The following is a 26,700-nucleotide window of genomic DNA, read 5'->3' on the forward strand; positions in this document are numbered from 1 at the left end:
TACAAGTATTATTTTATATAATCTTAACATTATTTTATGAGATTTAGCAATTTCTGTGTTGATTTTTGTATTTTTATGGCTGAATGCTGAAACTACATCTAGGTATTCTGTACTGTACAGCCAGGTGTCATGTAAATAAGGTTGCTTTTAATATTTTGTAGTTTCTAGATAATTTTATACTGTACATTACTGTATATGATTTTCTATATCAACCAGTTGTTTTATGTGATTAAGCACTTTTTTTTATTGATTTCTGTATTTTAGTGGTTTTTAATATTACAGTATTTGGTGAGCAACCTAAAAGTGTATAGAACAGTGGTTTATGACTTCTTATTTTCCCCTATTATTTAAAAAAAAATGCACTAAAGCTAAAAATGCTTAAATTTAAAACAACAAAACTGGAGGTATTACTGTATCCCATTAGCTAAGAGTGCAGAAAGGAAGAGTGGAAGACCTACTCTATTCTTCACAGTTGAATCTGCACTTAATTGAAAGGGAGGAAGTTAGGGGTGATTGTTTACCCTGTGTCTTAGAGATGTGGAATGTAGGAGGAGGAGGTTGCCCATGTTGTGTCACAAAAAGCTTAGGGATCCTGAAAGACTAGACCTTTCCAAGTCTCTTTATTCAAATCAGTGCTTAAACTGTATGGTGACCTTTTTCATCATTTTGCACGTGGTTTAAAGTATGACTCCTCATAAGACTTGTGTTTATCACCTCAAGATGGGTAGGACACTTTCACTAGCCTTTTAAAAATATGTATTGTTTGTTTTTTTATTGTTAGCAATGTCAGAAATATTAAGGTGAAGGAATTAATTTTTTGCTTGTTAATATCCACAAAGCTATTAGGATTCTCTTAAGATTTGATCCACATCAGTTATTTTTAGGAGACACTATACAGGTACCCTTACCACATCTGATGATAAAACACTGACTAGACTAAGTATCTAAATCAAGAAGTGTACAGCCATTGTCATACACTAAAATCAGATTTATAGAAGTTGTAATTAAAGATAAAATTTTGGTGGAAATGTTGGAGTACAAACTTTCATATTGGCAATATAGACCTATGTTTTTACCAATATTTGTACAATTCTTAGTCAGTTATATGCTCTGATTCATAAGATGTAAATTATTTTGCTGAAGCAGTAAGGTAGCACATTAGAAAACTTTAATTGGTAATGTAATGCTCCTGACCACCATGATGATACAAGTACAAGTGGGCTGCACTCTGGAAGTGAACAAAGTCAAGAAATTTTGTCGAGTTTAGGCATAAAGCTTGAAGAGTATACATATACATATTGGGAATATATTATTCAGTGGTTTAAAGTAAATTTGGCTGTAAACATTCAGATCAAATGCTGCAGAGCAACTGCAGATTATTTCCTTACTAAGGCAGATGGTAATTGAAAATTTCCTATCCCCCTCAATAGAGAGCCATTCATTAATCTGTCATCCCCCACAATAGGGAACTATTTGTTATTCAGATGAAATGGTCTGTACCAATTTGGCTTTTAAGGATTTGAAGCCTTTTTTTATATAAAATATAGTGCGTCTGTAGCTATTGGAACTTTATTTGGTGAATTATGAAGGAATTCATCCTTGTTATTTTTCAAAGAATTTTAAGCTCAGAAATAATGATTTCCCATTTAAAGAAAGGGTTAGTTGCATTGCTGTCAGTATTGTGATTAGTTACTCTGTTTTTTTGAGTGATGTACAGAATTTGTTTTTTGTTTTGACTCCAAGTTTTCTTTCTATTGGGAAAGTGTTTCAAATTCCTATGGATGCTCAAACATTTTTGGCTCCCATTCCCTACTGTGTGCATTTTGTTTCATCAGCAGATGCTCTCTAGATTATTCACAAAAATTTCCTGCTGTTATATTGATGAGTCTTTAGAGTTGTACTTATTGCACCTGCCTTCCTTCTGAATAAACTCCATGTGCTCATAATAAGGATCTTTCATAAGACATTACAGTAGTTGGGAAGAAATTTTCCTGCTTTCACATCTTAATGGCACTCTTAACCTTCTGGGTTGGGTTATCGTGTATTATTTATGCCTGCTTCCTGTCTTTGTATCATTAAAAAAAAATTTCTTCCCCTATGAATTTTTTGAACACCAGAACGGTATGAAGCCCTGCAGGCTCCTCAGTTCCCCATTACATGCACAGTATTTACTCACTACATATGAGGACACCATCATTTAGTTCAGCATCTTGAAGTATCTTTCTGTCTGCTGTTTTCCTATGAATGAGAGTCATCAAATACTTCCTCATGTTGTTGGATCAACATTACAAGTTAATGTTTATCAAAATTATTATTGTCTAAAAATGAGTCAGACTAAAAGTTACTGAATAGTTGGAGCTTGTAAATGTTATTTATAAATACAGCTTAACATGTGGAATTTTAAGTGCTGTTTTTCCTTTGCTAGTGTTATTTTTATTCATCACATTACAGCATTCAAGGTACATTTGGTATGTAATCCCACGTGCTGATGCATTCCAGTATTATGAAATAAATATACTTTTTGCTGCATAAGAATTTCACCATATATCAGTACTTTGTGCTGAGATGGTTAAGTTGATTGGTCATTGGTCCTGTTGATAAAGGTTAAAAGTTGGTGCCCCAAATAGGAATGTAATAATTTGTTAGTGACTGGAGATTGGGTACTCTGGGAAGTATATGAAGTATTTAGATATGCTCAATATTTGTAATCATAAATTTAAGATACTACATTATGGTCAACCCATACCTGTATTTTTTACAACTGAGAATTAATCATTGTTCTAAGAAGACAAATAGTATTACTGTACTCTAGATTATGTAAGATGTTAAGTATAACGTACTGTCAATAACATTTGCTTATTTTCCTGAATGTCTAAAGAAGGAGTATTAACAATAACGTAAGAATAAACGTGAGTTCGTAAAGATATAATACTCACAGTTATAGGAGTTTTTTTACCAGATCATAATTTTTTTGAATGTTGCTTAGTGGAAAAGGCTGTTTCAGACAGTTTGGGCCTCTGTTAAAATTTCATAGTTGTTTGCGTATGCATGTATATCCATAAGTATGATATTCTTATGGATGTACGTATATACATTCACATACATCCACAATTTTGTCATACAGAAGTTTATAGAGGTGAATTTTACATTATTTAAATGAATAGTCTTTACACCCATACATCTCTTGTGTCATGCTCAGGAAATACATCCATTTACTATATATTTTGTATGCGTACATGGTTAATTAATGTGTAAAGATATTTGAACAATACAGCTCTTCGGCATCAAGCACATTATAATTATTAAGTAATTTAACCAGACCAATGAGTCACAGCTTGAATGCATTTAGTATAAAGAAGATTTTCAAATGACATTAATTAGTTTATGCTTTTTACTTGTACTTTGTCATTTGTTTAATGTTTATAGTGTGTACTAATTGTAGAATATTAATTGTGCAAGTATCTTTATGTATGTTTATATCTGACAAAGTTTTTATACATAATTCCCAACTACTGCTGCACTTACTACATAGGTTGTTAGCAGTTAGAGAAGCAAATATTATATCAGTAATAGGTAATTTAGTTATGATAATATTAATTTCATATTTAATGTTATATAGTTTCAAATTTTTATTTCATATTAAATTGTTTTGAAATCAACAGGGAATTTACAGTCAGGTGAGCTTAGCAGGAAACAGATTACCCGTTGATGTAAATGGGGAAGAAGCTCAAGAACTACCAGGTAACCTAGGATGCAAAAACTCTCGTCATGTTCCACCTCTGATTTCTTTCAGAGATGTTTCTCTTTTGTCTTCAATTCACTCTATAAGGTAATTTTTTTCTTTCATAATTCACACATAGATGTGTAACACATTCACTCTCAAAGCAATAAACAGTGCTGTGTTTGGATATGAACAAAAAAGCTAAATGTAAAAAAGCAATAATTTTTAATGATACTGTAATTTATTGTAAAAATGTAGAACTGGTGTACTTCGTTTGATTCTGATTGAAAATTTTATGGAAACTTTACAGAAACAATAATTCTGGCAGTACACCTGTAGTCTGTGTTGAAGGGCCTCCACCATCCAGTGGTCGCAATAGAAAGATTTTGCGACAAAATCCAGTAATTCAGTCTCCCCCATCATTGAATGCTCAACTGTCAAGTCGCTCATCAGATGGTTCAATTGAGTTGAGATTAATCAATCAGCCCGAAGAACAGCACCGTGCTCGGTACCAAACTGAAGGCTCAAGAGGAGCTGTTAAAGATGAAGAAGGCAAAGGTCATCCCACAGTTAAGGTGATTTGACTAAGTACTTTAATTTCTTTCTTTCAAATATGACCCTCTCACTTTTACTTTATAGGTAAGTTTCTTTTGATGTTGGACAGACCAAAGGCAGAAAACAGGTTTTGACATAGGAAAACCAATTTTTGGTAGTCGCTGTTAATCCTTAAGGAGTTACCTTCCATGGGTCTGTCAGAGCTCCATGGTGACCAAACTAATACCAAAGAATTTTCTTTTAGTTGGTCTTGTGGCCAGGTATTGTGTCGTAATGATAAACACTGTAACACGTGATGGAGTATGTAATGGACTCAAAGGTAAGAGGGTTCTTTCCCTTATCCTACAGTGAAGCTGTACCTCGGTTCTTTCCTTTGCGAAAACCTGCAAGAAGAGGAAGTGATTAATGCCCATGCGCAGTCCACGATATTGTTGACAACGGACTGATGCGGAGACCAAGAAACCATTACTTTCTGTTGGCCAGTGCACAGTGATCCCTCACCCAAATCCCATGCCTTTTTGTCAGAAGTGGAGGGTTTTGAGGACTCAACAGCAACTACCAAAAGCAGGATTTTTAAAGTCAAAAACTGTTATTTGATAGTGTAGTCACTTGTGTCATCCTCAAGGAGCTTTTAAAAAGAAATTGAAAGGTGACAAAAAGGCTTAAGCTGTCAAATTTTAATCCCAACAACCCAAAGAAAAAACATTTCTGGTCCCACATCAGGCCCCATTCTTTATTCCAAGTACCCCTTAGGTTTTGGTAACAAAGAACAAGAAACTAAATACAAACTAGTTGTAGGTTATGGTTCTACAGTGACTTACCTAAGCATGCTGGGTTTGGTTGCAGCATTGACACACCTTCCCCCAATGATAGTTAGCATGGTGGCAGGTGTGTAGACTCCTGATATTTTGATCCTGGTAATTTCACTTCCGGCATTTTGACTCCCGGTAAATTGAAATCTAGTTTCTTTAACACCCGGTAATTTGATGCCCAAAAAAATAAATAGCTTTTTTAGGAAGCATATTCTTTTAAAAAAATAACCAGGGGCAATTACCTTATTTAGGAAATATAAATCACATAATTTGATTGTTTACAGGGTATCCCCAGTTATCGGCGCGCTCGGTTATCGGTGATCTGGTTTAACGGCACTTGTCCAGTGATGAAAATTGGCGATTTTCGACACTGATATGCACTGATTTCTACTTATCAGCGCCAATAACCAAGTATTGGCGCTGATACATACCTAACAGAGGCGCTGATAATCCCCAGAAATCACCTATTTTCGGTTTCGGCAATTTTCACTTACCGTCATACCATTGGAATGGAATCTCCGCCGATAACTGGGGACTGCCTGTATTAAGTTGAAGGCGTAGTTTACATACTGTATTTTTATCTCATTCAAGTATATAAGTGACATTTAGCAGTTACATCCGAGCTCGTGGCAGTATAGACATTTTTTTTATAACCATATCTCGTACCATTCAGAGCACCTGTGGTGGAAAGAAACTCTTAGATGACTTATATTACATTTACGAAAGGCAGAAAACAAACGCTGATTGGTCAAAAATTCATTGGAAATGTGAAGTGAAGAATTGCAAAGCACGCATGTTAATGTGTGTAGGCGTGCTTTGTAACTTCACTTCACACTTCCAATAAAATTTTTGATCCATCAGTTTTTGTTTTCTGCCTTTCGTAAATGTAATTTAAGAGATTTATGAATTTCTTTCCTCCATGGGTGCTCTGAATGGGATGAGACACGGTTTTGAAAAATGTCTTTATACTGCCAGGAGCTCAGATGCAACTACTAAATGTTACTTATATACCTGAATAAAAAAATAATAAGTAAACTAAGCCTTCAACTTACGAAACAATAAAATTATGTCATTTCCATTTCCTAAATGAGGTAATTCCCCTTGGTTATTAGAAAAAAAAATATGCTTCCTAAATAGGCTATTTGTTTATTTTGGGTGTCAGATTACCGGGTGTTACCGGAACTGGATTGCAGTTTACTGGGGGTCAAAATATCGTGAGTGAAATTACTGGGGTCGAACTTCTGGGAGTCAAAATACCTAGAACCGTTAGCATACCCACCTGTCAGGAAGACCCCTGGTTTTCAACTGTAGCTCCTTTCGGGTCAGGACTAACCATACCACCTACTGATATACTGTACGGTAGTCGAATGTGTTTGAGCTAGTGGCAATAATGTTTTAAGAATACTGTCTCTGATGACCACCCTGTACATTCAGAGACTTGTTCAAGAGAGACATTTCTAAAGAAGACCAACAACATAATTTCCTAATATCATGTGACCTAGAAAAGGAGTGGATTTGCCTTTGTAATAGGGACACTAAAATTATTCTCAGCCCTTGTAGAGAGAGTGGTTTGTTTGTGCTATGGTGTAGGAAAATCAGACCCTCTGGGATGATTGCTGTGACCTCTAGGTAAACCTTAAGTGCATGAACGGGGCATAATGTCTTGTCTGCTAAATTGAGTTTTCATATCAAAATACTGTAAGAGGTTTCCTTCTAAAGGATTCTCATTCTTGGCTAAGAATGATGGGCCAGGCCACAATAATAACTGATGGTCAGCTGTGTGCGTGATGTATCATCCTCGTCTAAGAGAGTCCAGTTCACTAATACAAACTTCCGATGGTAGAGCAATCAAGATCACCTTTTGCAGCATATGAGTTCTAGTTGTATTGGGTCCACTGAATTGAGGGGTTAACAGAAGTCTAAGTCAAGGACCAAGTAATTGGAAGCCTTTCAGGAATGGGTCTTTGTAGTGCAAAAGACTGGAGGAGGGAAGTGACAACTTCTATACTGTACTAGAGTCAATTCAGAATCCATAAAGTAAGAGTTCCTTTAATGCTGCCTTGTATGCCATGATTGTTGTAACACCAAGGCATTTGTCTTCAAAAAGGTATACAGTAAACCCCCGGTATTCGTGGGGGATGCGTACCACGCACACAACCCCCCCACCAATAGCTGAAATCCACGAATACTTAAAACCCCTCTAAAAACACTGAGAACTGCCTATTTTGATAGTTCAAACACACAAAATACTAAAAATGCTTATACCTGAGTATTTTAATAGTTTTATCACAAAAAGTGCATTTAGTCATGAAAATATGAAAATGTAGCAACTAGTGAATATTTCTCAGTGAAAAATACTGCGAATGGACGAATTTTCTGCAAATAATGTGTGTATATGTTCCATAGAGAAATCCGCGAATTGTGAGAACGCAAATACGAGGGGTTTCCTGTATGAGAAAATTTAAAGTGTTTCCATAGAGACCTCAACTGCACTTTCAAAGTTAAGTATATCTTAGTTTAACCAGACCACTGAGCTGATTAACAGCTCTCCTAGGGCTGGCCCGAAGGATTAGACTTATTTTACGTGGCTAAGAACCAATTGGTTACCTAGCAATGGGACCTACAGCTTATTGTGGAATCCGACGCACATTATGACGAGAAATGAATTTCTATCACCAAAAATAAATTCCTCTAATCCTTCACTGGCTGGACGGAGACTCGAACTGGGCTTTCAGCATGGATATAATGTAACCATATCTTCCATATGGACTGGTATTGTCGGATAGATGGTGTCTGTAGTTTCTGATATGTTGGGTAATTTTCACGGTAGACAATATTTAAAAAATTCACAAGTGAAGGTCTCAGCTCAGAAAGGTGGATGTGTAGACGACTTTTCCTCCTATTGTCTGGGATAGAACAGCAGACGATAGTGGAATTGAGATCTTCGCCCTTTGTTGGAGTAATAAGAACCAGTGCCTGTTGGCCAATTTGGAGTAAGCTGTTCCTTTGAAAGTTAGAAGCTTGCTCAAAACCTTCGAAATCTGGGACAATGGAGGAAAAAGGTATATTGTCTTACATTTGTTCCTGTCATGTTGGAAGGCATCTCTTGTTGTTGCTTGATTGTCCAAGTTTGGAGGCACTTACACTGGAAGTCTGTGATTCTCATATGTAGAGAACAGGTCCACTTCCGGTTGTGGAAGCATGTTGGCTGTTGTTTGAAAAGAGTGGTCGTCCAACATCCACTTTGTTGAGGCTGTTGTTTGCCTTGATAGAATATGCTGTTACATTGAGAGACCCTGAGAGGTGAATTGCAGACAAGTGCCACTTCCTTGCTTGCACCATCCGAAGGATGGCTAGTATTACCATATTGAAAGGGGGTGAATGTGATCGACCTCTTGATGCAGGACATTGCCGTCATGTCGTCTGGAACCAACAAAATGTATCTCTTTTGGAGGTTTGAGGTTTTTGAGAGAGAAAAAGGCAGCCATCAGCTCCAGGAAATTGATGTAATAATAATAATAATAACAATAATAATAATCTTTATTGCAGCTCTGGTCCATAAACATGGAATATACAAATACAATACACACAGTCTTGATACATAAAATGACATGATAAAAATAATAATCAGCAGTATCCACATCAATTGCTGGAGAAGTAGAAAAAATAGAATTCATAATAATGGTAATGACAGTAATTATATGCAGAATGATAGTAAAAAAATATTAAAAATAATAAAAATTTAAAATACAGATTGCAGACAATTAATTTCCAGCAAGGGACCTTAGGTCATTACAGAAGTCAGGTACAGAAGGCTAAATACAAAAATTGAAAATTGCAGAACTTTACAATGATATTATTCACAGTAACAATAAAAATGGAAAAATACCAATAATAACAAGGAACATAGAAATATAATAATATAATATAATAATAATATACTTCTGGTATAGGTCCTCTTTCAAACATGTTTTGTTGAATATGATGGCAGCCTTGGTTGCATTAATCTTGTAGATTATTCGTTCAACTCTTCTAATTATCCTTTTTTCTTCTTCAGTAACAGAATTGAGTAAAATGCCAAAGTTCATTGTAGGGGTTTTTATTTATAAAAATATCAAAAGTCGCAGGTAATGGAAATTCCGAGGCTGGGGTCCAAAAACGAGTGCAGGGTCGTCAGTGCTTCTGGGATCGTATGTATCACGACATGTTTCGGAAGGCCTTCTTCCTTCTTCAGGCAGGAGCTGAATGAAGTGGTGGCTATGTTCTCGCTTTTTATGACAGCGGTCGGCGGGGGGCGCTGTTCACGGTCTGCTTTTTGGTTGGTCGAGAGAGCGTTGATTTTTGATTGGCCAAGAGAGCACTGACGTCACTGGGCATGGTCTTCTCCCATTGGTTGGCTGTTTCTCGGCCGTAATCTCAGAGCTTAGTGGTTGCTCTGCGATGCCCTATGGTTCGTAAGACGTACCCTGTGGAGGAGTGCATTTATAGCTTCATTAAGGTCACGTCATCTGTCAGGGGGTTCGTCAGGAGGGTCATGAGGGCCTAGTGGCTCCAACTAAAGTGCAAATTACATTTCCATGCTTGTAGTTGCATGGCTTGGGAGTCAGGGACTCGTGGAGGCCAGCCTATCTGGTGGTTGGCACTCAGGATTATAGTAGTAAATTAGAAGAAATGACAAATGCAAAAGAATGAAGTATCTTACGCTTTCTAGGGGTGCCATTCTGAGCAGAAATAACGTGACTTCACTCTGGAGGGATTGCCATGTTACTCCAGGGGTTGGGGGGTTAACAGGGAGCCATTGATAAGGGCGTTAGCTCTGATGTCTGGAAAAGACATCAGCGATTTTATTGTCTGTACCTTTGATATGTTCGATTCTCCAGTTGCAATCTTGGAGGTCAATGCACCAACACATTCAACACTTGTTCTCGTTCCTAAAAGTTGTCAGATACTTAAGGTGGTTGTGATCAGTAAGGACTGTTAAGGGAAATTTATGATTGGCATGACAAGATTTGACCTGTTTCATAGCCAGAAGTTCCTTTTCGGTAGTGCTGTACTGGGTTTGAGCTGGGTTAAGCTTCTTGGAATAGTAGGCTACTGGGTGCCTAACCTCATCCTTTTCTTGGAACATGACTGCCCAGATGCCGATGTCATTGGCATCAACAGCCATGTAGAAGGGTCGGTTGTAGTTGGGTGTATGGAGAACTGGTTGACTGATGAGTATGGCCTTGAGGTGATCGATTGCTCATTCACACTGGTGTACAACAGAAGGGTTGCTTTCCTCAAAAGAGGTTAGTTATAGTGGCGGCTGTGTCAGCGAAGTTAGGAATGAAACATCAGAAGTATTGTACCATTCCAACAAAGCGCTGAGCTTCCCTTGTGGTCATCAGGTATGGCATATCCTGAATGGCACAGATGTTGGCATGCTTCGGCAACAATCTACCATTTCCTACTCGGTGACCGAGATATGTAATTTCGGCCACCCTGAATTGACACTTCTTTAGCGTTGGCTTTTTGTAGGGTGGCGAGGATCTGGTCAAGGATTTGCTGGTGAGTGGGCATAGGTGACTATGATATTTAGATACACTACACAGTTCTTTATACCTGCCAGAATCTTATTCTTTAGCCTCTGGAAACAGCTAGGTGTGTTCTTTAGACCAAAGGGCATTACTTTACACTGGTAGAGGCTGGTGGATGTGGTGAAGGCAGTCAGAGGGAGCGACTCCTCTGACAGGGCCATCTTCCAGTATCCCTTTTCGAGATTGATTTTGCTCAAGTAGGGGGCACTGCCTAGGCTGTCTAAGCAGACCCTGAGTCGTGGAAGGGGCTATAGTTTGGGTTTGGTTACATTGTTTAATTTACAAAAGTCTATGCATAACTTATCTTTCCCCTCCTTCCTTAGGACCAAGACTACTGGGGAGGACCATTCACTGTGGCTGTCCTCAGTAAGGCCAAGTTCGCGTTGGAGTTGTACTTGCTCCTCGATCCTCTTCGCTTTCTGTGGATTGACCCAGTAGTAGCCTTGGGCGATAGGAGTGACATCTTACCGCAGGTGTATCGTATGCTCCAGGATGTCAGTGCATCTGAGGTGGTCCTGGGTTACCTGCGGATGTGCGCTTAACAGTTGTTGTATGTCCTGACGCTGTTGATTCTCGAGTCCTGGGGTAATAGTCTTAAGATTAGGTAGGACTTCTGAATTCATTGAAGGGGTCAGTACAGTATTTGTGGTGACAGTGCCCACGATGGCCCCGGGATTAGGAGGAGTTTCTCCAGCGTCCTTCTCCTCTCGGTGCTGGTAGGGCTTTAGTAAGTTGATGTGCAGCCATTTAGCTCGCCTCCGCCCGCAATGTACAAGATAGCTTAGGGTTCCTCACTTCCCAAGTATTTTGTGGGAGCCCATGAACGAGTTTTGAGGGGATGAGTGGCTCCTGTTTAGAGGGCGTTGAAGGATCTAGTTCTTGCCTTTATTGGCAAGCTTGAGCCTCGCTCGCTCTTGTGTTGCTGCCTCCGTGGCCTGAGTGACTGCCCATGTGGCTCGAAGGTTCTGTTGGATGTTGGGCAGGTCCTTCGCCTAGTCCGCCCTTGCTGGTTCGGCCCAGGCCTCGTACAGAATATCGAATGGGCCCCGGGTGGAGTGAGTGTAGAGAAGTTTGAAGGGGCTGTACCCTAGGGTCTTGGAGGGAGCCTGGCGGATAGCATGGAGGGCGTAGAGGAGGTTCTCCTCCTAGGATGTTCCTCCTTCGTGCTCGAGTCAGGCTAAAGTAGAGCTGAGGGTTTGGTGGGATCGCTCCACAATTCCTTGGCTCTTGGGATGCTAAGGAGTGAAGTGGATATGTATGATGCCGTGGCTGTCCATGCTGTCGCAGAATTCTTTTGACATGAAGTGCTGCCCTAATACAGAAGGACTGTATTAGGGCCTTTACAGCGTTCTTTGAGCTCTCACTCCTAACGGGAATAGTCTTGGGGTATCTCGTAAACTTTTCTATTATGGCGAGGCAGTGGTTATCACCCATCTTGCTTTTGATACATCCCTGGGGCGTATAGTAATCATTGACGATGTCCTGGAATGGGACACCGACAGAGGAAATTTCTTGGTAGGATCCTTGGGGACAACTTCGGTAGGATTTTCCATGATCTGGCAAGTGGGGCACAAGGCCATGAAGGTCTTGACGGCTTTCCGTAGACCCGACCAGTAGAATCTTCCTTGGCCTGGGTGGTCCGGGTGACACCGAAGTGCCCTCCAACACTGTCATGCGCCAATCGGAGGGTGTCTCGTTGCAGGGACGAGGGTACTACCACCAGCCGGTGGATGACCTGAGCGGGCTCATGCCGCCCCCGGGTTACCCAGTAAATTATCTCATCCCTGAGAAGGAAGTTTTTTCTCTTAAGGTCCTTCATCTCTTCTCGCAGCGGTAGCTTCCGAGTGGAGGTGCCACTGGTTGGCGTCTTCTGTTTGTGCTCAGATGAGCTGGTCCCTACTTAAGGTAGGAAGGGAGGCGTCCGCCCCTGTGATGGGGAGGGCGGCTGCAGGAGTGGATTCAGATTGTTCGAGTAGGGTGCCAGGATGTTTCTGCAGCCATGGCACTTCTGCTAAGGTGAGATTAGTGGGCAGCGTTATGGCACTGGTGGGAGGTGCCTGTTTCTCGGGTTCATCAAGGTGTATATCATGCAGTGCAGAGGGATTAAGGCGCCCCTCCACTGTACTAGATCTTGGCCCAAGAGGAGAAGGTGTCCAGTCGTGAGGGACTGGACTACTCCAAAAAGATGTTCCCTCTCTTGGGAGGAATCACCTGTGGTGACCCATAGACAAACAGTAGGGAGGTCCTTCACATCACCGCTGACCCAGCAAATGGTCATCCAATCGTCCTCATGGATGGTGGCGCTGGGAGGTACGTGCTCCCGAGTGATAAGGCTGACCTCTGACCTGGTGTCGATGTTTGACAGCATTCAAGGTGGAATGGAGCCGTAGAGGGGTGCTATGGCCATGGCGTCGAGGCCTATGCACTCAGCAGGCTGTCTGGAACTGACAGCGGGGTGGACTGCTTTGGGAGCAGCGTATTTCGAACAGTGCCAATACATTGTGGACATGTAACCCTTCTGGCCACAGTCCTTGCAAGTTTCTTTGCTAAAGTCTTTTTGTGGCACTCTCCCCGGTGGGGGGAACAGGCCGGTTGTTGTTCACCCAAGAGCCAGGAGTGGCTCTGTTGAGTGTGGTCCTGTTTTGGAAACTGGTGGTACCTTTTGGCCGGGCATCGGCCTTCAGGCAGCACTGTTCGGTTAGGTGCCCGACCTTTTTGCAATGGCTGCACAGGTTTTTGGGAGGGTGCCCATTTTTGGGCTGATGTAGCCCGGAGGTACCGGTATGAGAGGGGGGGGACTGATCTTTCATCCCAAGGAGCTGGCGAAAGGATGGTTAATGTTCCAATTGTCAGCCAAGCGGCAGCACTCAGCGAACGTCTTGAGGGATTTCTTGCAGAGGTGGGTGGTGAGAGCACTGGGGGCGTAGTAAGAGAAGTCTTCAAGCTGTATGTGCTCGAGCAGGGCCTCGAAGGTGTTGATTCCTAGGGCTTCTAGCCAGCACATTGACAGCCCAGGACTTGTGGTACGCCAACTCGGCCCAGGTTTGACTCGCTTCCTTGGGCTGGCCTTGCCAATGTAGTCTCCAGTGGTCAGGGGTACTTTCATAGGCCTTGATGACGGCCTTTCGGACCTCCTCGAGGCTCCCCTGTTCGCTTGGGGTAAGGGAGTGGAAGGCAGCTGTGCCCTTTCCACCCATGTGCTTTCCCAGGATCAAGGAAACTTATGTAAGTGTGAGAAGACCCTTTCTATGTGGTCAAGCCAGGCCTCGGGTCCTTGGCTTCTTTCTCCTGTCTCTCCTTCTCTTCCTTGGCTTCTTTCTCCTGTCTCTCCTTCTCCTCCTTGGCTTCTTTCTCTTGTCTCCCCTTTTCCTCCTTGGCTTCTTTCTCCTGTCTCTCCTTCTCCTCCTTGGCTTCTTTCTCCTGTCTCTCCTTCTCCTCCTTGGCTTCTTTCTCTTGTCTCCCCTTCTCCTCCTTGGCTTCTTTCTCCTGTCTCTCCTTCTCCTCCTTGGCTTCTTTCTCCTGTCTCTCCTTCTCCTCCTTGGCTTCTTTCTCCTGTCTCTCCTTCTCCTCCTTGGCTTCTTTCTCCTGTCTCTCCTTTGCAGCAGCTACCTGGGCTTGGACCCAGGTAGCCAAGGGGTCTCCCTTAAATCCCAGCCCCTTTCCGACCTCCATGAAAGCATTGTAGTCCTCAGCCTGCATGGTGCTGGAGTGTTAGGGAGTCGAAAAAAGAGGGAAAAAGAGGGGGGTTGTTAGGAGGGGTGTTAGCCAGGCAAGCAATGGCAAGGATTAGAAATGGCACTCTGTAGTGGGCAGGGTGCAGTTAGGCAATTTGTGCACATACGGTGCGGATCAGGGATAACCATAGGCCAAGTCGCAGACGGCACGGATTTGTAGTGGCACTTAAGGTGTGGGTAGGTCACGGTTCATGTGAGACTTTGTTCTGGGGAATGGTTCAAGTTAATTTGGACGAACAGGTAGTAGCATGGGTGTGCGGGCTCATTGCGGAGAATCGAGCACAAAAGTTGGGGGTTTGGTCCTTGGACAGGTTCTTGGGTGTTTGATAGAACGTATGGTGGCACTAGGTAGTGCTGGGCTCATTCCGGGGGGAATCGAGTGCAAGGATTAGGGGTTTGTTCCATAGAATGGGTTGTGGCACTATTGGTGCTGGCTTGTTCTGGGGAATTGAGGGTGAGAATTTAAGGTTTCGTTTCAGAGAACAGCTTCTGGTTTGTTCGAGGGAACGGATGGTGGCACTTTATAGTGCAGGGCTTGTTCCGGGGAATCAAGTGTGAGATTTATGGTTTTGTTTCAGAGAACAGTTTCTGGTTTGTTCGGTTTATAGGGTGTCTAGGTCTTATTTTGAAGGGCTTATTTGACCTAGGTCTTTTCACCTTAAGTTGTGTCCTTTAGAATGAATCAGTGACATCCTGTAAGGTATTGCTGTGTAGAAGTGATTGTGTCTATACTACCCTCCCAGACAACCAGTATGACTCATCTGAATTTTAACATCCTAGATGTTTTTGGGATGTTATGAAATATGGATCTCACTCTTTCCTGGCTATTGAACTTACATCACATGACTTATTTCAGTGATTACAAACATACCAGATTCTTGACCATCTGATTTTGGTTGGCCATAACTCGAGAGTGGAGGTCTTATTATTCTTATTGTCTTTGTCTAACCTACGCTTTATTTACCTCAGTATCATAGCACTCCCATCATAAGATCCTTGCTAGGCTGATGGTTTCCTATATGACTTGTTTCAGTTTGGTCCTAGGGATATTTTATAGCTTTACTGTAAGGTTCCAGAGCCCTTGTTTGAATTTTTGTACTTACAACAGGAAGGCTTTCTCATCTAAAAAGCTATTCATGCTCATGCAAACTTGAGGAGTTGGCTTTAATAATGAGGGTTTGTAAAACTAGAATCTATTTTGCATACAAATACATTGATACACATAGTAAAAGTGCCTACCTCCCGACCATGCACTTCTTGTACTGTAGCAGTTCTGGATACCACCAGAGGCACTGCCCTGAAGGATACCTGGCCAGGTGAGGGTTTTTCTTCTCTATCTTCCTTTTATGTGTCTGAGGAGACGCTGATGCAGAATAAGACACGTAAACTGATGAACTTGTATTAAAAAATAGATTTAAGTTTTGAAAAATTTCATTTTACTTTTCAGTTGATTGTAGATTTAAGTTTTGAAGAATTTAATTTTACTTTTCAGTTGGTGTAAATTTAAGTTTTGAAAAATTTCATTTTACTTTTCAGTTGACTGGCTATACTAAACCTACAGTTGTTCAGGTGTTTGTTGGGGATGACAGTGCAAGAACAAGTCCTCACATGTTTTATCAAGTATGCCGTGTAAGTGGTAAAAATTCTACTCCTTGTAAAGAAAAACGTATTGATGGTACTGCTGTCATTGAAGCTGTGCTTGAGCCATGTAAAGATATGGTGATGAGGTAAGTAGCATGGTGCTTATTGTTTTCCTATGACTTCCTTTTTATGCAGTGCAAAATGCATGTAGATTAAGGCAGTAACATGCTGTAAGTTTTAAGTCTCCATGCTGAACATTTTTCACTTATGTAAAGGGGCAGTTTTGGAGAATGATGGTATGTTCATTAAATTGTGTACCAAAGTCGTGTTTAGAGAATGTCTTCATTGCCAGAACTAGTCATGAATGAAACTGGCACCTATTTCAGTTGCTAATTAGCTACTGGAGGCATTAGTATTGGTTATGTTGAAAATTACAGACCAAGTGTATGTTTTAGTAAAAAACTCATCAACTTGGCTTCTGAGTGAAAATTGCAAAGGAAGGATGGGCAGCACCAGAACCGGAAATTTGACCAAAAAGGTTCATAACAAAGAAGTTGACAAAACCATTTGATTATATTAGTAAATATTTTTTTTCCTTTGCATTAAAAAGATAAACAGTTCAAATACTAATTGAGAATGATATGTGAAGAAAAAAGTTAACCACTCAAAATTTGCAGAAAATGCAAGGCAGTTGTACAGACAATTTCAGTCAGTCAGGGATCAGGAGTTCAGTGTTTGGAAGATAAAAGCACAAGAAACTTTTTTTTTTATAAGAAAAGAAATATAGGCCTGCTGCTCAAACAAATGATGATGGAACCAGCAGATTCATTCTGTCTTTGCTTCTTTAACCGTCAGTGACACTGCTCATAAGATGTGACTGGATTTTCTTGAAGTCTGATTTCATCAATATCATGAGAACATCGTATACATATATGCCTCAGTTTTGAGTGAGTATTAACCCTTAAACGCCGAGCCTCTATTTACAAAAGTGTCTGTCGTATGCCGGCGGCGTTCGGGAGTTAGCGGCGAAGTGGAAAAAAAGTTTTTTTCAAAAAATCACAGCACACTTAGTTTTTAAGATTAAGAGTTCGTTTTTGGCTCCTTTTTTCGTCATTGCCTGAAGTTTAGTATGCAACCATCAGAAATGAAAAAAATATCATTATCATATATAAATATTGAAATATATGACAGCACAAAAAAAAATTTCATATATAATTGTATACAAATCGCGCTGTGAGCAAAACGGTTAAAGCTAATGAGTTATTTTTTTCATTGTATTGTACACTAAATTGCAATGATTTTGGTATATAACAAATTGTAAAACGATCAAAGCAACACAGAGAAAATATTATCACAAAATGATGCATAAATTCGTAACACACGGACGTAAAAACAAGTTTTTTTCTAAAATTCACCATAAATCGAAATATTGTGCAAGAGACTCCGTTTGTTGCAAAATGAAGGTAATTGATTGAATATTACTAGACTGTAAGTGTTTTAGCTTACAATTGCAGTTTTCAACCATTTCGGTTGAGTTAAAGTTGACCAAAGGTCCAATTTTTTCTATTTATCGTGATTTATATGAAAATATTTCAAAATAATAAAAGCTAAAACCATGAGTTATTTTTTTGTTGTATTCTACATGATATTGCACACATTTTCATGTATAACACTTTATGTAAGGCCTAATATAAAACGGTGCGAAAATTACGACAAGGTGACTAAAGAAATTCTGAGATTTTCAGCCAAGTTACCGTGCGCGGAGGTAAGGAAAAAGTTTTTTAAAAAATTCACCATAAATCGAAATATTGTGCTAGAGACTTCCCGTTTGTTGCAAAATGAAGGTAAATGATTGAATGTTACTAGAATGTAAGAGTTTTAGCTTACAATTGCATTTTTCGACCATTTCGGTCGAGTCAAAGTTGACCGAAGGTTGAAATTTTGGCACTTATCGTGATTTATATGAAAATATTTCAAAACTGATAAAAGCTACAACAATGAGTTATTTTCGTTGTATTCTACATGAAATTGCGCACATTTTCACATAAAAAACTTTATGTAACGGCTAATATAATACGGTGCAAACATTACAACAAAGTGACGAATGAATTTCTGAGATTTTCGGTCGAGTTAGCGCGCGGACATAAGGAAAAAGTTTTTTTCAAAAATTCACCATAAATCGAAATATTGTGCTAGAGACTTCCAATTTGTTGCAAAATGAAGGTAAATGATTGAATATTACTAGAATGTAAGAGTTTTAGCTTACAATTGCGTTTTTCGACCATTTCGGTCGAGTCAAAGTTGACCGAAGGTTGAAATTTTGGCACTTATTGTGATTTACATGAAAATATTTGAAAACTGATAAAAACTACAACTATGGGTTGTGTTTTGTTGTATTTTTCATGAAATTGCACACATTTTCATTTATAAAACTTTATGTAACGACTAATATAAAACGGTGCAAAAATTACGACAAAGTGACGAAAGAATTTCCGAGATTTTCGGCTGAGTTAGCATGCGGATGTAAGGAAAAAGTTTTTTTCAAAATTTCACCATAAATCGAAATATTGTGCTAGAGACTTCCAATTTGTTGCAAATTGAAGGTAAATGATTGAATATTATTAGAATGTAAGAGTTTTAGCTTACAATTGCGTTTTTCAACCATTTCGGTCGCGTCAAAGTTGACCAAAGGTTGAAATTTTGGCACTTATCGTGATTTATATGAAAATATTTCGAAACTTATAAAAGCTACAACCATGGATTGTTTTTTGTTGTATTCTACATGAAATTGCGCACATTTTCATATATAAAACTTTATGTAACGACTAATATAAAATGGTGCAAAAATTACGACAAAGTGATGAAAGAATTTCTGAGATGCGTCGCTGATGCTCTGTAGTGCGAGAAGAAAGAAATTTGCGCATGTGCGGCTGGGTAATGCTTGTAATCAAAACAACAACGTGATCCCTGAACTCCCAGCATCCCTCAAGGCGTGTGATTTAAAATCTTTCGCAAACTAGGCCTGTAACTATTTTTCCGCGAATATTTAAGAAAACCTTTTGTAGTCAATGTACCGTACGCCCACTCAGCACCCGACGGACAATTTTAGTCGACGCACGATACGTCCAGTCGGCGTTAAGGGTTAAGTAGGAACTTTGATGCATATTTATAATTTGTCTCCTAAGACTGGGGAAAACTTTCATAAAGCAAAAGATGTTTGAGAACTCAATTCTCTCAAAAACTGGGAACTTTTTTGTGCGCAAAACTATCACTTGGGCCATGTTGTTTGATGACAACACCATAAAAAGCAGTTTGATAAATTTGTGTCTATCAACAAAACAGTAAGAGTTAGGAATATGAAAAATGGTCCTCTAAAGGAAAATTAAAAAGGAAAAGCTACTGAACCACATAGAATAACAAGTGATTTGATAAAAGCAACAGGAAAGTTGGTCATTCATGAGTTGTCTGAAACATATAAAAAACTGTTAAATGAAGAGGTAGGACCAAAAATGGTAGAAGAACCTTACAGTAGTGTTATTTAAAAAGTTGATGTACACCCAGGAACAAGACTACTTGAGCATACTATGAAAATGTTAGAAGAGGTGCCGGAGGAAAGTCTTAGAAAAAACAGGTTTTGACGTAGGGAAAACCTATTTTTGGTAGTCGCTGTTGAGTCCTCAAGGAGTTACCCCCGTGGTGTGCCAGCTCTCCGTGGTGACTAGACTAGTATCAAAGAAATATTTTTCTAGCCTGGTCTTGTAGCTGGGTATTGTGTCATAATGAAAACACTATGACATGTGATAGAGTATAATGGACTCAAAGATAAGAGGGCATTTTCCCCTATTTTCAGCGAAGCTGAACCCAGTTTTTCCTACGTCAAAAATTGCAAGAAGTGACTATTGTGCATGCGTGTCTGCCATCTTGTTTATGACCAGGGCAGGCAAAAGACCATCTCCATTACTCTCTGCTGGCCAGTGTAGGATGATCCCTTGCCAAAATCCCATGCCTTTTGTCAGGGAAGTGGGAAGGTGTTGAGTACTCAACAATGTACCAAAAATAGGTTTTTTCTAGGTCAAACCCTGTTTTTTGATAGCATAGTCACTTGTTTTGTCCTCAAGGAGTTTTACAAAAGAAATTGACAGGTGACAAAAGGCTTAAGCTCTCAAAATTTTAATCCCAAACAACCTAAAGAAAAAACATTTATGGTCCGAGGTCAGGCCACAAGTTTCAAACCCCACTCCTTATTCTAAAAAACCTTTTGGGGTTTTGGTAACAAGAAAACGAGAAATTAAACAAGAACTTGCATTTTTAAGGTGAAGTTCTATAATGACTTAGCTAAGTATGCTGAGTGTGGTTGCAGTCTTTTCATATCTTCCCCAGCAGTGGTCAGCATACTCACCTGTTAGGAAGACCCTCCCTGGTTTTCTGCTGTAGAGCTGTGGCGGAATTCAAAAACACAAAAACAACACACAACACAGATACATAGAACATATAACCACACACAACACTCACCCTGATCCTCGGTTGCTGGGAGATGGATTAAGGTGTCCACGGTCGCCAACACAGCACACAAAACCACACAAACAAAACTGAAAACAGACTCTACACAACAAGGAAATATAAATAAAAAAAGGAAATAGAACCATATACACACAATAAAATAGCACACCAACAAGAAAAACTAACAACTCTCGGAAAAACATACAAAAAACTGTCCAACACGAAACCACTGACCGGCACTAGCTCTGACTAAAGACTCCCCCAAAACCGAAATCTCCTTCACATTTTCACAGACAGACAGCGCCGTAAACAAACTCCAACTAACGACCCTTATCCCTCTTCCAACAACCGAAACACTCACTAACGACAATTACACTCTCTCTCTCTCTCTCTCTCTCTCTCTCTCTCTCTCTCTCTCTCTCTCTCTCTCAAAACTTACGTTACTTTACAAAACCATCTCAAACGGCAAACTAAAACTCTCTCTCTCTCTCTCTCTCTCTCTCTCTCTCTCTCTCTCTCTCTCTCTCTCTCTCTCTCTCTCTCTCTCTCTCTCTCTCTCTCTCACAGAATGTTAGGAAATGCTAAGTAAAAATTCATTCATCCCTCTATGGAGCCTATGGGATCAGGACTAACCATACCACCTACTGACATGCAGTGTAGACGAATTTGTTTGAGCTCATGACAGTAATGTTTTAAAATCACTGTCTCTGATGCCCACCCTGTACTTTCAGAGACTTCTTTAAAAGAGACATTTCTGAAGAAAGCCAACGACGTACTGGCTTTCCTAATGTCATGTGACCTAGGAAAGGAGTATGGGTTTGCTTTTTTAATGAGGGACACTAGAATTATTCTTAGCCCTTGTAGAGAGAGTGGTTTATTCGTGCTAGGGTGTAGGAAAATCGGACCTTCTGGGATGGTTGCCGTGACCTCTAGGTAAACATTAAGTGCTTGAACTGGGCATAATGTCTTGTCTGCTATATTGAGTTTTCTTGTAAGAATAGATTTCCTTCTTAAAGGATCCTCATTCTCGGCCAGGAATGATGGGCCTGGGGACAATAATAATTGATTATCAGCAATTTGTTGATATATCGTCCCCATCTAAGAGAGCCTAGTTCACCATTATGGGCTCCTGATGCTAATGCAATCAGGAAGATGACCTTTTTTAGCTTGTGAGTTGCGGTTGTATTGGGTCCGCTGAATTGAGGGGTAGATAGAAATCCAAGTACCTTGTTCAGGGACCAAGTAATTGGGAGTCTTTCAGGAACAGGCCTTTGTAGAGCAAAAGACCACAGAAGGGAAGTACTGTAACAACTTCTGTGCTGGACTCGATCCCGAATCCATAAAGCAAGGGTTCTATTAATGCTGCCTTGTATGCCATGATTGTTATAACCGCAAGGCGTTTGTCTTCAAAAGGATATATCAGAAAATTTAAGTGTTTCTATAGAAATTTCAACTGGGCTCTCAGTATGGATATAATCTAATCATGTCTTCCATACAGACTGGTATTGTCGGATAGATGACGTCGGTAATTTTTACACTAGGTACCTAGCAATGTTGGGTGAGTAGTTTTCTCGGTAGATAATGTTTAAAATATCCTTACGTGAAGGTTTCGGCTCAGGAAGGAGGATGCGTAAACGATTTTCCCTCCTACTTTCTGGGATAGAACAGTGGACAACAGTTGAATTGATCTTTTCGCTCCTTGTTGAAGTGATAGGAACCAATGCCTGTTTGACCAATTTGGGGCTAATAAGTAAGCTGTTCCTTTAAAGGTTAGGAGTTTGCTCAAAACCTTCGAAATCTGGGACAATGGAGGAAAAAGATATTGTCGTCCTCCACTTAGGAAGGCATCTCTTGCTATTGCTTGATTGTCCAAGTTCGGAGATACATATACTGGGAGTTTGTGATTCTCGTGTGTGGCAAACAGGTCCACTCTGGTTGTGGAAGCATATTGGCTATTGTTTGAAGGGTGGTTGTCCAACAGACAGGTGCCACTTCCTCACTTGTGCCATCCGAAGGATGGCTAGCATTAGCATGTTGAGAGACGGTGAACGTGACCCCAATCTCTTAATGCAGGACATTGCAGTTGTGTTGTCTAGAACCAACAGAATGTGTGTCTCTTCTGGAGGTTTGAGTTTTTTGAGAGACAAAAAGACAGCCATCAGTTCCAGGAAATTGATATGACACTTCCTCAGAGTAGCTGACCACCCCCCTGCCACCTGATGATCCTCCCAATGTCCTCCCCAACCTGTCAAAGAGGCATCTGTGTGTATTGTCACTCTTACTGATGGAGGAGTTAGAGTGACCTGTTTCGCCAGAGATTCCCTCCTGGTCCAAGGCTGAAGTATCTCCCCAACTTTTTTATTCTTTTGGTGAGATTGGTCTCTCATCTATTTTCTTGCGTGCGATAGCCAAAATTTGTTCATGTTTTTCAATTGCAATCTAAGTATTGGATCTGTTACTGATGCAAACTGCAGTAGACCCATCATGCGTTTTAATTGCCGTCTGGAAACTCTGGACTGCTTTAGGAACCTTTTGAGGTTTTTCCTTATTCTGTTCTGAGTTTTGATGGGGAAAGACAACAGGCCCTGAAGAGTATCCCAACACAATCCCAGCCACTGAAAGCGTCTGCTGGGTGTGAGGTGGGATTTTTTCCAATTTATTATAAAACTTTTTGACTGTGGTCTGTTGACCACTGCTCTTAGGTTTTTCAAGCATTCTTTTCTTGTGGCCCCCCAGATTCACCAGTTGTCTAACTATTAGTTGTATTCCTTCTTTCCTGAGTTTCTGGACAACTACCGTTGCTAATTTTGTAAAAATTCTTGGGCAGTGTTTAGTCCAGAAGGCATGACTTTGAACCTGTATGTCTCTTTCCCTATCTGGAACCCTAGGAAGGGGCAAAAGGGAGCGGCAATAGGGATGTGCCAGTATGCGTCTTTCAGATCTATAGAAACTGTCCAATTCCCAGATCTATAGAAACTGTCCAATTCCCTTTTGGAAAAGTTTTGGAGGTAACTGCCGGCTGATATGAATTTTTATCAAAGCAAGCCTTTTTTGAATTGGGTAAAGGGAAATATCGGGTTTTTTGTTTCCTGAGTTCTTTTCCCAGGAAAGCGTACACTACAATTTTGTTGTCATGCTTGCCCGTTGACTTGAGTTACAACAGAATCCTCAAACAGGTCCCTACAGAAGGGGTTAGACTGTAATAAAGCAGTTAGTTTAGGAAGTGACTTGTTGGAGCCTTCCAATGTTTCCATTTGCGCTTTTAAGTGCCAGTCTAAAAAGTCATAAGAGTGCCTCCCATAGGGCTCTCATAAGACTTTTAGCCACAAAAGCAAAAAGTGTCCTGGAATCCTCTGGAAGCCTTTTGGTGGCAACTTCTAGCAAGGTGGAAGAGGTTAAGATACTAAGGAGAAGAGTCCTAGCATGGAATTCTGATAAAGCTGTCTCATCTGAGATTCTTCTCATAGGGGTCCCAAATTGCTGAGTAGCAGCATCCAAGGGGAGCTTTTTCCTTTCAAAAGGGAGTTGAAGTGTTGCCCACTCCTTGGTGGAATTTTTCGAAACTGGGAGGACTGTGGTGAATGGTTTTAGCTTTGCCATTGACTCCCGTTTTCTTGTTTTTACAAAATTCAGAAAGTTTGCCTTCACATGGTTAATTATTTTAGAGGTGAAAGGACTGAAGGCTGGGGGTACTTGGTGAGCAAGTTGGGTTTTATTCATAATGGTAGTATAGATCCACCTACCGTTGACCTGGTAAAGGGTGTCAACTATAGCTTTTAATGCTGTATTCCTTTTGAGGTTTCTCCAGGCAAGGTGGTATCAGGCACCATTCTGTATTAGGGAATGCTGCCCTGTTTCTAAACTCCACATGTACAACTTCGATCATGGTTTTTCTCTCATTATTTAGATACTTACCATCAGGAGAGAAAATACACATTGAAGCATCTCGCCAAGGATTATCAGAATCATCAGGGGAGAATATTGGAGCCCCTGGTATGTCCTGACCTGAAGCTTTGTAGTCCGAACTGGCTGTTTTGTTAGCTCCAGTTGGAATTCTAACCTTGGATCTTGTTTGGTCAGAGTTTGTTTCCACTCTCCCTTTTCGATTGCAGGATTCAGTACTTTTACACTTTGGAGTGTACATCACTGACATGATTTCTTTTTTTCCTGTTCGGAATCATGCAATATGTCCATTATATATTGCTGTTCTGTGGCAAGGGCGTCTTTTATATTACTCATAATTTCCTTACAGAACTGATCAAATGCTGCAAACTGTGTATCCCTTTTGGGGGAGCTTACATAATCTGACTGAGCATCCACAGCTGAACTGTGACTACCTGTTACCCAGGGGAGCAGAGGTCCTGGGTGAGTTACTTGAGTTACTATACCCCACCGAAAATGTAGCCATTTCAGTTGCGGGTAATTGAATCCTTGTACAGTATCCCATTTGGGGGAAGGATCCTTATCAGCTTCTGAGAGTTGCATGGGGGATTGAATCCCTTCTGGAAAGTTTCTCCCACTGTTAGCTGAAGGCAGTGTCCCTGATCCTTCTGGGTTCAGCAAGGTCATTTCGGTAGCAATATCAACTTCATTCGTAAGATAATCACCTCCAAGAGGAACTTCCTCTATTTCCTTCTGAGAAGGGGTTAAATATTTGCTGCCAGAGTTCTGCTGGAAAGATATAATCTCCCCCTTCCTCAACCCTAGGACCCATCGTGACAGCTTGAAATGAGCTGTCTCGTCCTTAAAACTTGCTGCCAAGAGCACACAAGCAAACCGAGCAATTTGTTGCAGAACACTTGAGCTGAGGGTCCTGCATAATGGTGGCCCTGTAGTGAAAGCACCAAGTTGTTATTAGAAACTAATTAGTATAAGTTGTTTTTAAAAACGGACACTTTTGTAAAACCCTGTGCTGTTAGCATATTACAACTTACAGGTTAGTTTGGATACTAGTGTGTAAATGTAATACCTTTTATAAAATATCTAAGTTAACATAAGTTTATCTAAACCATTTCAGGTTTAAGTTGGCTCTGACAGCATACAGGGCTGCATTACTTAAACTGTTAGTCCTTTTGCAATGGCTATGTGAAATTTTAATTCTAAATTGTCATGGTATATGGACTAATCTTCTATAAACTAATTTGTTTAATAACTAACCTAAGCTACTGTTTTATATGGCTTAGGTATAATATGCATTAATCTAAGCATAGAAGATCTCTTAGAGGATTCTCGCTTAACCTATTCTAGGCCGTTTCTTATTCTAGGTTTAATTAAAAACGTAAGCCCAGTGCGTGGGCTTTTGCCCTAAATATTATACATCCATCCATTCTAAGGATATAAGCTAAACCAAAATTAATCCTCTTATAACTGGTTTTTTTGTTTTACGTAGCCGAGACTACCTTTTAGTCTGATACTCAGCCCCACTGTTTCTAAATTAGCAGCAGGAACATTCCCTTGATAAGGGATTTTCACTTACTCTAGTTAGGCTATTCCCTGTTCTAGGTTTATATCACCTGTAAGGGAATAGGCTTCATAAGACCTTACCAATGTTATTGACCCTAGAATGCTGTTTATATGTACTCCTAGGCTTCCCTTACCAATGTTTTTAATCCTGGAATACTGTTTATATGTACTCCTAGGCTTATTGTTCTTTCTTAGCCTAGTATAGGGTATTAGCTAATCCAGATTTTTATAGATCACACATATAAATGTACAGGCTTTATAAAACTAGCAACTTGCTAATAAGTAAACACACTTAGTCTACTATTTTTGTCTAGCTCAGGTTGACCACCTCCCTTGTTTGTATCCAATCCTAGGTTATTTGGTCTACTATATAAAATAGTAACCCAATAATATATAATCTTATAGGCAGGTTATCACTTACTCTAATCTAGGATACTGCCTAATCTGGACTATTTAATTCACAAGGGTATGGTTACATGAAAAACAACTGCCTTAGTATGTAGCCTTAAGGGTAGGCTACCATCTCATCTGGCACAGGTTACTATTTTCATCTAGTTCTAGATTGCCATCTAGGAAAATGATTGTCTAATAATGGGATGGTTTGTAAAAGTTGATCACTTAAACTTATATAGCTACTCCCTAGTCCTGGATTATTTTAGATCATACTTAAGTATAGAGGCTATATAAAGGGAAAATGTTAGTTTCCTGGTCATCAAATTCTAGGATCCTTGGTGTAAACTAGGCTGCTGCCTAGGACC

The 26,700-nt window shown here is 40.1% G+C and overlaps 1 protein-coding gene across 5 annotated transcripts in view; it reads left to right on the forward strand.

Annotated features, from left to right (window-relative positions):
* The window catches only part of NFAT (NFAT nuclear factor), a 240,675-nt gene that overhangs the window by 163,094 nt on the left and 50,881 nt on the right, over window positions 1-26,700 (forward strand). For all 5 annotated transcript variants that reach the window (XM_067124167.1, XM_067125575.1, XM_067123543.1 and 2 more), the window contains 3 exons: window positions 3,663-3,829; window positions 4,032-4,296; window positions 15,935-16,125. In XM_067124167.1, coding sequence (XP_066980268.1) covers window positions 3,663-3,829; window positions 4,032-4,296; window positions 15,935-16,125 — 623 coding nt within the window. The remainder of the gene's footprint in view (window positions 1-3,662; window positions 3,830-4,031; window positions 4,297-15,934; window positions 16,126-26,700) is intronic.

The sequence above is a fragment of the Macrobrachium rosenbergii genome, chromosome 1 (genome assembly GCF_040412425.1).
Source record: "Macrobrachium rosenbergii isolate ZJJX-2024 chromosome 1, ASM4041242v1, whole genome shotgun sequence".
Taxonomy (NCBI): domain Eukaryota; kingdom Metazoa; phylum Arthropoda; class Malacostraca; order Decapoda; family Palaemonidae; genus Macrobrachium; species Macrobrachium rosenbergii.